Source organism: Lonchura striata, chromosome 14 (genome assembly GCF_050655825.1).
Source record: "Lonchura striata isolate lonStrDom1 chromosome 14, ASM5065582v1, whole genome shotgun sequence".
Lineage (NCBI taxonomy): Eukaryota > Metazoa > Chordata > Aves > Passeriformes > Estrildidae > Lonchura > Lonchura striata.
The window spans coordinates 11532501-11546592 of record NC_140716.1 but is presented as its reverse complement, the minus strand read 5'-3'; the positions used below and the strand labels follow the sequence as shown (position 1 = coordinate 11546592).

The window sequence follows — 14092 nt, the reverse complement described above, 5'->3', positions numbered from 1 at the left end:
TGCTCAAGCTCCCACCCCTGACCTTTGCTGTGCCTGTCCTCCCCAGCCACTGCCTGCATCCATGCCCCACTTCCCCCAGTCCCAACAGGTTTAAGATCCTTTCAGGTGTGAAGGGATTGCACACCCAACCCTTACTGTCCTTCCAGCAGCAGAAACTAATTTACCTTTTCTTGCGCCAAAGGAATTTGCCACCAAAGACCCAGGACCCAGAAGTTTACCCTGACATTGAAACAGCAGTTTTGCAGAAAGGATGTACTGGAATCTGAGGAGGGGACACAAAGCCCCAAGAAGAGACACAGGAAAGGGTTGAAAGACTCAAACCAGAAGTGAAAATAAAAATGATATATTAAAAAAATGACATCACCTTTCCTACATAAACCTCTTGACTTTCTTGATCTTTTGTTGCAAAGAAAAAAAAAAAAATCTTCTATAGATGTAAAAGCACTAAAACTAAAGCAGGCAGCAGGAACCTGTCACCACTGCACAGCCACCCAACCAAACGGATGCCCTGCCCAGGAAGGGATCTCGGGTTTGGCTGAAACATCTTTTATTTTTAACAAACAGGGACCTAAAGTGTTTTTTAAAACCTCCTGTAAAACAGGATAAGCCACAGTTAGTAAAATAAACGCTTGAAATCTGCAAAAGTAGGTAAATATGGTTAATGCAAAAGGAAAGTGGATTCACAGTCTCTTGAAGCACCAATACAAAAAAGCTTTAAGCTCCTGAAAAATGGAGGTAAATTAGGTATCACTTGAATATTCAAAATCAAGTGAGGAAGAAGTACAGCTTGAGCGTTAAAAAGGATGGATGTTTTGTTAGGGTGTGTTTTGTTTAAAATGGAAATATGAATATGTACCTGGACAGGTTCTGGCCAGATGTGTGTTGCAGGTACACTGGTAATGAAGTGTACCTGCAACTTTTCCAAGAAATAAGACCAAGTGAGCCAGTACCCACACACAGACCATGGGTAATACCCCCACACTGCAGGGAGAGGAGAAGCCAAGGCCCAGGGTGCAGGGCACACTCAGCTGTCACTGAAAGCCACCACGGCCCTCAGGCCTCGGGAGCTCACTGTTGGTGGCCTGTGTGAGCCCCTGGTCTGCCAAGGAAAAAGAAATAAACCAAAATATCTGCTGACCCATTCCTATGCTGAATCATGAGGTTAAATACTTGTTAATACGAGTTCATTCTACTGAACAAATCAGATCATCCCCAGGATCTGCAGAGCCCTGAGCATCACCCACACCAGAGGTGCACTTTTCTCTGCTAGAGAGCATTCATTGCAGGGCTGAGCATTATGCTGACAGCATCAGATCCTCTCTGGGTTTCACTGCTTATCCAAGCTGACACTACAGGTGACTGGAGCTTGTGATAAAACCTCATTCAACCCCAGGACAGCTTCACCTAATCCTTACTTTGCTGTCTTTCCTCACTTGTTGAGGTGACCTTACCCCAGCAAGGCCTGTCCTTGCACAGCTGTGCATAAAGGTTGTGGCCACACAAACATCTCCAATTTAATTTTCTGCTTTTGGCCTTTAAACTTTCTTTCCGCAGATCAGATATTCTTTTGTCTCCTGCAGGTTTGTGATCACTAGCTACTCTTGGTGCCTCACAAATACGAGATCATCACTGCCCCCGAGAGGACAAAGGTCCTGGTCTGCCTGAGCAGAGCTGAGAGTGAACAGTGTCCCCTGGCAGTGTCTGCCACAGAAAGCTGCTTCTGGGACAGCTACAGACTCACTGCAGCCCTGCCATCACTACCTGGGATGCTTGGAAGGAGAAAAAAACACCATCCAGATTGTGCAGTGCTTGTGGTGGCATCCAGAAAGAACAATAGGATGGCTCTCCAGAGGGGCTGAGCAAAGCCCCACACAGAGCTGGGGGAAGGTCCCCCAGCAGGAGGCAAAACTTAAGCACTGGGCAGGAAATGAGCTGGAAAAGATAAGAGAGAGTAAACAGAGTTCTTGGGACAGACTCAGCCTACAACAGACATTCTGTAACCAATGCAAGTTACCTGGAAATTTTGGTAAAGGAAGTTAAACATGGACTTTTTTGATGGTACATATTGATTAAATAATTTTAGATCTGTATTTTTTACTTTCACCCTCCATATATATTAAATGTTGATTTAGAGGAATGTGGAGGTTTCCGCTGCTATTTGAGGTATTGGAGTGCACTTTCAATTCAAAATAATGAATATCTACATACCCAGGAATCTCAAGACACTTCAACAACTTCAAATTCAAGCTAAAAATAGGAAATGCTTCCTTGATGTTAGAGTCAGAGAGAGACACAATAGAGTGAGTTTTAGATTATCCAGCAACTCCCATTTCCCAGCTCAGTGCCAGCCTGGTGTGGTGGAGCATTTTATCCTGCACTATTTTTAGGGAACTGGGAGGTTATTAGGAAATTACCTAAATAAGGAATGTTCTAGTTCTTCCTTCTCACAGCTGCTATTCATATTCCAGGACTCTAGTTAAACCTCTTGGGACCAAGCCAAAGTCACGTGGAAACATTTTGGAACAAGAGTTTTCAGTGATTTCTGAGCCTTGCTGGTGACCAAGCCTGCCATGGATGACACCATGGAGCCCTTCCATGGGCTCTGTTACCTCCTGGGCTTCTTAAAGCTCATTTAACACCTCAACATTTGCCTCAAGAAACCTGAGGTGTTTTTAATAGCAAGTTACAACAGAATAATGAACCATTGTGAGTTACTAATCCCAAATGCTCTGCCATGCATCCCCTGTGCAAGCCAAGGGCCCCAGGAGCCACCACAAAGCCAGCAGTGACCTCAGGGAGCTGGCTGGCAGCAGCAGGGCTGCCTCTCCCCACCAGCCACACTCGTGGCTGGGGCAGACAAGTGGAAAGAGGCTCAGACACTGCAGAATCCCAGCAGTTAATAGCCAAGGTCTCTGCTCCAGGGCTCCCTGGTCCCCGAGCTGCTGCAGAGAAAACTTCCCAGGAGCTGCACTTCTCTCCCAGGTCAGTGGATGCACCATCCTCTTGCCCAGTTCTCCACTGGGCCATGGTGCTTGAATCCCCATTCAGGGATAGTTATGGCTCCAAATCTACTTCCAGCAGCTAATTCAAGCCCAGGAGCACAGACACCCTGTGAGGAAGGAACAGGAGAGAGCTTTGCAGGGATGCCCCTGTGGGCTCAGCCAAAGGCAGCTGTCCCTGCAGACACCCAGCCTGGATCCCCTCACCACCCCACTGCTGTGTGCATCTGGGACCCAAAGCTGGGGCAGCCACATCCTGAGCTCACCCCATCCTCCAGCAGCCACTGCTGCAGTGCCAGCCTTGGCTCTCACCTATCACTGCCTGGATCCTTTAGGGGAAGATTCTGGGAAAACTTCTCTGCAATGACCACAAGAACCTGACTCTCCTGCATGCACCACTGCAAAGTGAGTTTTCTGAGCCAGCTGGGGTGGTGGAGAACCCTTAGGAAAAAGATTATCCATGTTCTATTCATTTCCAAACCCCTCTCAAGAAAGATCTGGAATTCTGCTGCCTCTCCTTCCTGCCCCAGATAATCTGCTTTTTCAGGCACTTCACCCTGCAGCAAAGCATCAGAAAGGGAGCACACCAGGAAGGATGTGTGCTGTTCAAAGCACATAAGTCATCCAGTGTTTTGAAGGCAATCATAAAGCTGAGATTTGGCTTCTCAGCACTCCCAGAGCAGTTGGTTGCAGAAACTGTTTTGCTGGTAGTTCACAGAAAAGCCAGAGAAGTTTGATCTCTCAGCTCAGATGCAGCTCTCAGATCATTTAGAACTATCAGGTAATTTCCAAGCCATATTGTTCCACTCCACCAGAGGAAAAGCACCACGGAGAAGCCAGGAGATGTGGCACTAATGCTCTGCACCAACCAGTGATCTGGCAGGAAATCAGAGGAAAGGAATGAGCATGAAAGGATGATCTCTCCATGGCCACAAGTAGCTCAGGGCCAGCTCCTCGGTGCAGCAGGGGCACAGCTGGGTTCTCCCTGCAGGAAGATGCAGCTGACAGAACATCTCCAGCATAGCCAGCAGCTGGAATGCAACAGCAGAAAGGGACCATCCCCACCTGGGAGCCCAGCCAGAGCCCTCAGTGTTCAGCCCTGCTGAGTTACAGACACTGGAGGCAAAACCTGAGATCACCACAATGGAGAAGTAAAGCACAGCAAGCACAGGATGCCCCAGGGACCCGGGGCTGCTGTGTGCCAGTGTCCCTGGGGAAGCACAGCATCAATTCTCCAGAGCCATCACTCCCACGGGGTCAGGAATCCAGCCTGAAGGACAGCCTGCAGGCCTCTCTGCAATGCAGCATTTTCCCCTTCAGAGCCAAGTGCTGGCAAACTGCAGAAAACCCACAAGCACTGCATGTTTTTTCTCTCTCATTAAATATGCTGCTTTTGCAAAATAAAATCTTAAAAAAAATCCGAGTGTGGTCATTTATCCATCACTGCTCTCTGGTGAGCCACCTCCTTGCCTTGCCCTTGCAGGTTCACAGGCTTCAGGCCAAATCCCAGATAAGTGCAAAGGCCTGGAGCACAAACCAGTCTCCATGGTGTGCCACTCCCAAATGCTCTGGGGAAGCAGAAGAGTGGGTGCAGTGCTCCACCTCGATCTGCTCCCCCACCCCTCAGCAGCCCAGCTGGGCAGGGAAGCTGATGTGAACCTGTGTGCACAGGCAGCCCCTGGCAGGGGAGAGCAGCAGCCAGCACTGCAGGGAGTCCCTGTCTGCTCTCTGGGAACATCCCACAGCTACAGGTGGAACAGCAAGAGGGTGACAGAGCCAGTGACAGCCACACCAGGGAGTGTCTGGGAGAGCTGACTTACTCCTAGGATGGAACACGAGCCAAGGAGGTGACAAACAGGAGGATAGAGCTCTCACACTGATGCTGAAACACCACCATCCATTTGGTGACAGTGGATCATCTTACAGGCTGGTGGAAATGAAAGCATTAACAGTACATGTCACTATTAAAAATGCAATTATGGGCTTTTTAAAAAATTTCACTCCAGGCAAATGAATTTGCCTTTGCTTCCTGCTTTCCAGAGATGTTATCTGGAATTACTATCTCAGCAACTCCTCTGCCTCCATGCTTGCCAGCTAGGGCTTTATATTCAGTACAGCAAGCACATTTTGTCTTTGTTCTACAGAGGGGTGAAGTATGAATCTGGGAAAAACAAAACCTCATCCCACCAAAGAGCCATGACATTTCCCCAGCACAGCTATTTATACCAAGTTGAGAACTGTCTCCAGTAAGCACAAGCAAACAGGATTCACTTGTACCCAATCAGTTAAAAAAGAGAAGAGGCTCCACACAAGTGTTATCAAACACCAAAACAAATCATCTCTGCAGCCTTCAGAGCCACTCATTCAAACAAAGCCAGGCAGACAAAAAGCACCTTTCAAAGGCCATGCTGCCATCCAGCCAGACCCTGGCAGGCTGGAGAACTGGGCAGAGAGGTTCAGCAAAGGCCAGTGCAGGTTCTGCAGGCAGGGAGGGATGACCCCAAGCACCAGGACAGGCTGGGGCTGCCCCACTGGAGAGCAGCTCTGCAGGGAATGACCTCGGGGTGCTGGTGGGTGCCAAGCTGACCAGGAGCCAGCAGTGTGCCCTGGGGCCAGGGGGAACCCCGGGATGCTTGGGGGGAGTGTGGCCAGCAGGGCAGGGAGGTGACCCTGCCCTCTGCCCAGCCCTGCTGGGGCACATCTGCAGCTCTGTGTCCAGGTCTGGGCTGCTCAGGAGAATGACAAGGAGCTGCCAGAGAGAGCCCAGCAGAGGCCACAAAGATGCTGAGGGGTCTGCAGCATCCTGTGAGGAGAAACTGCAGGAGCTGGGTCTGGTTAGTTTGGAGAAGAGAGGACTGAGTGGGATCTCATTAGATTTAATGATCTCAAAGGCAGCTGCCAAAAGAATGGTGCCAGGCTCTTTCCAGTGGTGTCCAGCAACAGGACAAGGAGCAATGGCCATAAACCAAACACAGCAAGTTCCACCTCATCATGAAGAAGAAATTCTTTATGTTGAAGGTTTTGCCCAGGGAGGAGATGATTTCTTCCTTGTCTGAAGACATTCCAAACCCACCTGGATGCACCCCTGTGTACCCTGCTCTGGCTGACCTTGCCTTGGCAGGGGCATTGGACTAGATGCTCTCCACAGGCTCCTTCCAATCCTAACAATTCTGTGATCCTATATTTCTACCCACATCTCTTAAGTCCAACTCAATAAAGCAGCTTTGGTGCAAGTTCCACTCATAAAACATGTCTACATGGCCACATTCATGCACAGATACACAGAAAATTTTGCAGACATCAAGTGAAGCTTTTGAGTGCCACATACATTTGACTTTGTTTTAGGGCTAATGCTCACTTATAGAAAGGAAATGCCAACCTAAGTGTTGTTACTATCTTACAAAAAATAAGGAAACCTACATGAAACAGACATCCTATCCTATGGAAGACATTTTCACTAAAGTGTAACCTCACAGCTCCTCAAAGCTTAGGGAAGAAAATAATGTAATTCCTCAAATTAAATATATATGTTGAAAATCATAATAATCTGCGAGATAGGCAGCTGGTCCCTGTGCTTAAAACCTCCATCACAGCTTAGTGAATCCAAACTGGCATAACCATTTTATCCAAGCTCCTGAAACCCCAGCTTTTGGGAAGAATTCAGGAGGAACAATCCGCTTTCATTTCACAAGAAGATGCCTATAGCACACTGAGACATGAACAGGCTAACACCTCTCTCACATCCAGATTTAACTGAATAAATAGATAGAAAAAAAATCACTTTATAAACATGAGGAGGATCTCAAAACTCACACTGTACAAAGCAGAATCACTGGAGTCCCCTGAGCCACAGGCCTGGTTACAGAATGCTGCCACAAAAAGCAATTCCAGTTAACACAGAGCAATCTATCAGATTAACTGGGAAATAAACTGAAATGAAAGGCATTACTAATTTGTCCTTCCAGTGTTGCCTTGCATCAGAATTAAGACAGTGATACCATCACCCTCCAGCACTAAAAGCTGTTTCCAGCAAGTCAAATATACTCTGAGTAATTAAAGAACACAATGTGCTGAAACCTTCAGTGCTTCAATAATAGAACTTTTCACTAACAGGTTGAGGCAGAAACATCCGCTATTTTTGAGCTGAAGCTCTGAGACAGTACCTACATATGAAACATTTAAAACAGTGGCCCATTCCTGGTACAATAGAAAAATTGCTGTTGACTTCAAGAGAGCAGAATCGACCTAGAGAAGATGTAAAAACACAAAACACTTCAGTCCTACCAAATCCATAGGAACTTGAACTTGTAAGATGTTTCTGAAAGAGCAAGGAAAAGAGTCTTTGAACACACAAAGTTTCTACAAGAAGAAGGGCATGGTTTGCCCACTGTGGAGATGGGGGGAGAAGTGGAGGTCCATGTTGAAAGCCAAGCCAGGCAAACACCACAAAGGGCTCAGAGCCTGCTTGTGGCAGGAGAAGATCCCCAGGGAGGCAGAGGAGCCTCAGCACTGGACCTGCCAGCCATGGGTTGGGCAAAGGCTCTGCCAGAAAGGTACAGGTGCCTCCCAGCAGTGGATGGGGTACAGGAGGTGCCCTGCAGGGACACACAGCACGGGGAGCCTGCCCCGGGTGTGAGCACTGCTCTGAAATGACCCAGCTGAGAGCAGAGCCAGGCTGGTCCCGTGGCTGGGCTGTGTCTGAGGGGCCAGAGCCTCTCACCCCCTGCCCACAGAGCAGCTCTGCCCCTCTCAGCCCTCCCTGCCCCAGCTTCCCCAGACACGGGCAGTGCCAGGGCAGAGACCTCCTGTGACAGCCAAACAAACACACTGAACACACCTCCAGACTTGTGGCTGGCCATAAACTTTTACAACCTTTTGACTCATTCAGTGGTGCTTTGGGGAGGAGGGAGTGGGTGGTGGGAGGAGGCAGCAGGGCACACTCAGGGTTGGTAACTCCAGCGCTCCCAGCCAAAGCAGCCCGGGAGCAGATGGGATCCATACACCAACAGCACAGCCACGGGAGGGGACTCCTGCCTCGGGGGCCTCGCACAGAGCACCAAAAATCACAGCACACAAAGTTATTTCTGTCATGTCACTTGGACCTCAGCGTAGGAGACATATGGGAGTCTTAAAGAGGGAAACAGAAAAACCATCACTGGAGTTTCTGCTGAGTGGAGGGGAACTGAGGGCAGGAACACCTTGTGCATCCAGAATCAAGTCCAAGACAGAAAGATGTGCTGGGCCATAGGACAGGAACCTGAAAGAGCAGTTCACATTTTGTACAGACAAACAAAACCACAAGCAAAAAGTAACCTCCGGGGTTTTAAAATGAGTAATTTCACATAACTGAAGAAAATTTTACTGAACTAATGGGAAGAGAAAATGTACAGGGGAAAAAAAAACAGGACTGAAAATAGACAGTTCTTTAAAAGGAATTCATTAGAAGGCTGAAAATTCATGTTTCTGTGAGAAGGCTGTTGTAACTAAGCCCCTGCTGATCAGTAACTGTATAGGTCAGACTAGATGTTCACAGTTAAATTTTTTAAATTGTGACATAGGAAATGCTATTTTTAAGTTATTCAGGAAATGAGGAGAAATAGTGCTTTTGCATCAGACAAAAGAGAAAGGAGATATTAAATGTCACTTCTTTGGGTGGAACACAAGTCAGACCACTGACCCTATTTGCACCCTTGAGCCCTACAGAGCTTTGGGTTGTCAATGCCCACTGTGCAGTAACATTCCAGAAACCTGGAGGAAAGCCAAGTGCTCCTTCTCCAAGGACATGCTGCACACACAACCAGGAAAGACAGCTGGGGCAATGTGAGTGGGTTTTGGTAAGGCTTTTGTTGACTTGCCACTGCATAACCTCTCTGAAGAACAAATAAGGATTATACAGCTTCAATACTGCAAATAATAGGTAAAATAAAACTGGTGGTAGATCTAGAAGAGGTTACAGGAGAACAAACATCAAGCAATCTTAACACACACCCCCTCACAGACCAGCAGCCCCAACACCAGTCAACACCCCAGCCTAGGAACAAATATTAAAATTGCCCATTAAACCTTGCAGATTAGCCAAGCCATAAACAGCAAGGGCAGTGCAGGCATGGGGTGTGCTGGGCATTCCTGGGCAGGCAGGGCTGTCCCATGGGATGTGCAGCTCTGCAGCCTCAGCAGGAGTCCAGGAATCAGGAATGCAGCCACGGCTGGGAATGCCAGGCTGGATCTGGGACTGCGCCAAACTTTGCCACTGCAGAGGATGCTGGGGTCACAGCGGGTAAGCAGCTCTGCAAAGACTGGGGATAAAGGGCTAATGGGATTATGGGATGTGCAGAAAGAGAAACAGAGCAGAACTGCGGGAGATTTTATCTCCTTACACTGAAAGTGTGCGTACAGTGTATAGTCTTAAAATTACATTTAAATTCTTCAGTCTCTTTTCTAAGTATGCTGCAAAGACTGGCTTAGACTGGAGAAAAATTCTCAGCAAGGGACTTAAAAAACTTTATCTGCTTAGTTTATCAAAAGGTAAATTCAGAGCGGGTGGTTCTCAGTGTGTTCAGGACAAAAAGGGTTCAAGCACTAATGAACCCCTTAACAGAGAAAGCTTTAACTATAAATTGCTTACAACCTAAGCTAGATAAATTCAAGGAAGTAATAAAGTGTGACTTTTCTCAACAGTAAAGGCAATTAACCTTTAGTTTAGTAATGGTACAAGTAGTGCAAAGTAAAAGTAATGAATTTTCAGTGTTGTAAATCTTTACATTAAAACTAGACACTGCATGGAATATTTGCTTCAGGTGAATGCAGGTTTCTGGGTCTGAGCAAAACTCATAGCTTATTCTAAGAGATTTAAGGATCATCTTCTAGTTTTTAACTCAACAGATTTATAATAATACAGGAAAAGAACTGCATAATCAATCGCTGCAGTAACATCTGCATAACCCCTCTTTGCTGGAGTGAGGGTGGCAGATTATAAACCAGTCTTGTGTTTGAAATGTGAAAGCATTTGGTAAGGAAGGAAAGCAGAGCTGCAGCCTCCCTGGGCACACAGAACTCACTCGGAGATGTGCACGAAGATGTCGGGGCCTCCGTCCGCAGGGGTGATGAAGCCGTGGCCCTTGGAGCGGCAGAAGCACTTGCAGACCCCTTTGTAGACGGGCCCCTCGGAGGCTCGCACCGTGCTGCAGGAGGAACACAAAGAGCAGCTCAGAGCGGGCACGCTCCCGCGGGCACAAGGCACGGCTGGCCAAGCCCTCCTCCCTCCCTGAGCTGCTCAGCTCTCACTGCACAGGCTTTGCCTGGGGCCTCTGGAAGGGACACACAGACTGAGATGATGTTTGCTAGCACTAGAATGCATCTGTTGCCATCTTGAATTCAACTGCTTCATCACTGCACCATAGAGTAAAAATGTGGCAAACCCCAGATCAGGGAAGAAATTATGATGTCTGCCTCCAGATCAGAAGGCTGAAAGCTCTGCTTTATTAAAACTATACTATATTACATTAATATACTATTTAAAGAGATACTATTTTACATAGTTACTTCTTACTTACCTAACTATTCTACATACTTACTTCTTACTTACCTAACTCTTCTACATACTTACTTCTTACTTACCTAACTCAAACTTGTGACTCTGTGCTGAGCCCAAGCACAGCTGGATCCAATTGCTCATTGAACCCAAACAACTTCATCAGAATCCAACCCAGCATCACTGCAGGTGAGCAATCTCCACACCACATTCCACATGGGGAAACAAAGGAGCAGAGATAAAGATTGTTTTCTCATCTTCTTTCTGTGCTTCTCCAGAAAATCCTGAGAGACAGAATTATGTCTCTCTGTCCAGAAAATGTGAATGTCACAGCGCCATGCTTTCTTCCAGACACCAAACTAAATGTAAGAATCTTCCACCTCCAGACACCATACTAAATGTAAGAATGTTCTGCCTTTGATGAGTTTGGGAGTAGCAGTGTGCACCTAAGTGTTGTGCTGTCACAGATTTCACAGGAAGTGTGAGCACAGCTGTAGTGCATAATAGCAAGACTCATGCCTGAACTCCTCCACTGCCATGTGACCTGTATTTTAAAATGAGACACATTTGCAAAACCTGTAATCTCCAATACTGCCATCAAAAAACCTGACTTGTCCTGAAAATTTTGTGGTTAAATCCTTTTCTGCATCAAATACACTGATCCAGGGTTTGGATCCAGGGATCCACTTCCATTAATGAAAACCAACTGGTTTAGACATATTACAGGGTTTACTCTGAGCATTGTTAGATCAGAACCTTCTTCAGGCCAGGAGTATCCAGCAAGTTCCATGCTAGAAGAGGATTTTGGTGCAATTCTTCAAACACAATGACAGTGTGGACATTTGGTTACATGCATCATGGCAATTTGAAAATCACTGTACCAAATGTTTAAATTTTACTGAAGTCTCAATGAAATTGCTTTCAAAAAATGGCAACATCTTTGTTCCTTAAATCAAACTAACAATAAAGAAATGCAGTTTAAAGTGCTAAAGAAAGAAATCTCCATTAAATCACTTCATTTCCAGCTCTATAAAGCTGTCAACACACTTGACCTCACAAGTGCTTGTTACACAGAAAAGCACTCACTGTCCTAAACAAGCTATTAAAGTTCAATTACATCTTTCAAAGAGATATGGCACTGTAGGGGATGAGGCCCCCCACTCCCAGTGAACCAATATTAAATAATCCCACTGAATTAATAAGCCACTGTTTGTCACATTCATCTCTTTATACAAGTGCTCACCTAGAGCTCCTCTTGTTTAAAGAGAACACACACACACAAAAATTCAGAGTTATTCTGTTTTTCAGGGCAAACAAATACAGCAAGATTCCTACACTAATTAATGATTAAAGAACTGTGGAAGCCAAATAACAAATTATTTCTTTTTGTAAGAACCAAACTAAGATTAACAGCTGAGAAGATTTACAAAGAGTTCATTATTAACATGGCACTGAAGCAAGCTAGCTTGGACTTGCTTTTCAAGGGCAACCCCAATTATTAAGTCAATTATGTTCTTTTTAGCCATCTACTTCCATCAGAAAGTTCAGGGCATTTAAAGGCTCCTGGAACTGACAACATATAAACTTTTCTTCTGCTCCTCTTCTTTTTTTGCCTCATTTAGAATTCAGAAGTAATAATATGAAGCATCAGTGAGACTGTTATTATTTAAATCCTCATGGATAACTCTGGAAGAAAAGAGCTGGATAACACTGCAAGAAGCAAAAGGGGAGAAGCACACAAACCAGAGTGAGTGGTCCAAAAGAGGCTGGCTGTGGGGCTGAGCTCTTACTGCCACAGCATTCACTCAGCACTGCCAGACCTTCCTCATACAGAAACAAAAGGCTGTGGCAGAAGCTTCACACTGTATCCTGATTCAAAGGCTCTGAGATGAAGAAAGAAGCCCACGTTGCCTTCTTCACGTCAGCCCCTCACTGGGAGGCCCTGACAGGCACTGGGAATTCTTTGCAATGGCCAAACCATCCTCTGCTGCTGCTCTGGGGAGAAGCTCCCTTTGGACAGGGCTCACAGGAGCCTGCACAGCACCATGGGGCCCAGGAAAGCTCAGGGAAAGCAGCTCTGCTCTCTGCTGAAAGATCACTACCTCAAAGAACTACAAAAAGCAACAAATATTACCTCGTTTCATGGAAAACTTCATACAGAAAACCTTAGAGAAAAAGATAGGGGTCACACCCTGATAATCAGCATATTCTTTAACAGGTCTATTTGAGCAATCCTAAAATGAAGGTATGAAAGCTGAACAAGAAAATGAAACAAGGAAACACTTTCCTCTGAAAAGTGATGGAGTATCCCTAAAATGTAACTGATGGCGTTAGCACAGGTATCAGGAGTGAAAAACCTAAAACTTCCAGTGAGGTTTGGTCCAGCACTTCAGGTGCAGTGAAAAGAGAAATCATGAAAAAAAAAAAAAAAAAAAAAAAAAAAAAAACAACACCAAAAAAATTCTGGCTCTGAGAAGGAAGAATCAACGCAAACTGGTCCTGGAAGCCACAACCCAATGTCTGAAGTGACACAAAGCTTCAGGCAACTAACTCTGTCTTGAAAAATCTTGGTGTGTTTTCCCCTCCCTGTAAAACTTTTGTATTAAAGAGCCAAGAAACTTTGAACACCCTTTAGTAAAACACAGCATTGAAAAACTATAGGACATTTGGACTAAAAGTCTAAAGCATCCTCTTGGTGAAGAGTATCACAAAGCACACTCAAACACAAGCCCCACTCTGGCCCAGAGCTGCCTTTGGCAGTGTGAAAACTGCATATTTTATGACTGGCTTTTTGCAAATGTTACAATTAATATTATATGTGTAATGTTAGAAAGTTATGCTGTATTAATTCTCTTAAGTAGTCTGTTAAATATAGTTTTAGGTTACAACATAATGTTGAAGTAGAACCTATGTATGTGAAGGGTTTTTTTTAAGGAATGAGATACTTGCTTTGAGGAGCACCTAAATTTTCCAGAGAAGAGGAATTTGTGGTTTTCTTATCAGAAGAAGCTAATTTCTTCAGGCCTTGCTCAAACTCGAAGATGCCATGGGAATTAAAGGAAACAGTTGACATACAACAGACAGAGCTTCTTGTTTTAAATAGAATGTATGCATAACCATGAAGGATATATGAAACAGTGCATTGTTTTGAGGGTGATCCCTTTGTTCACAAGGCATGCTTTTTGTGACTTAAGTGTCTGAGAGCATCCGGATGTCCGCAATTCTTTGCTTTTTTATTGTCTTGCAATTGTCCTAACTCTAAACTTTATTACTCTAATTGTATGACTATTTTTATAACCATTTCATTATTATTACTAAACGTTAAAAATTTGAAAACCCAAGTGAGTGGTGTGTTTCATGAACAAAACAGCCTGGCTGGGACACTTGGCTCGAACTAAGTACTGACATTGAAATGTTAATTAGCTAATTGCTCCTAGGAATCACCTACACCCCCACCCACACTAGGACCGGGATGAAAATAATCCAGTGGAATAATGGGAGGGGGTTTTGGGGATGAAAAACACCCCTAAATGAAAAAGATGGGCACAGTGGAGGGGGCTGG

The 14092-nt window shown here is 45.5% G+C and overlaps 1 protein-coding gene across 5 annotated transcripts in view; it reads right to left on the bottom strand.

Annotated features, from left to right (window-relative positions):
• CARHSP1 (calcium regulated heat stable protein 1) overlaps positions 1-14092 on the bottom strand; it is a 38786-nt gene that overhangs the window by 3834 nt on the left and 20860 nt on the right. For all 5 annotated transcript variants that reach the window (XM_085592401.1, XM_021539932.4, XM_085592400.1 and 2 more), the window contains exon 3: positions 10058-10180. In XM_085592401.1, the coding sequence (XP_085448527.1) occupies positions 10058-10180 (123 nt within the window). The remainder of the gene's footprint in view (positions 1-10057; positions 10181-14092) is intronic.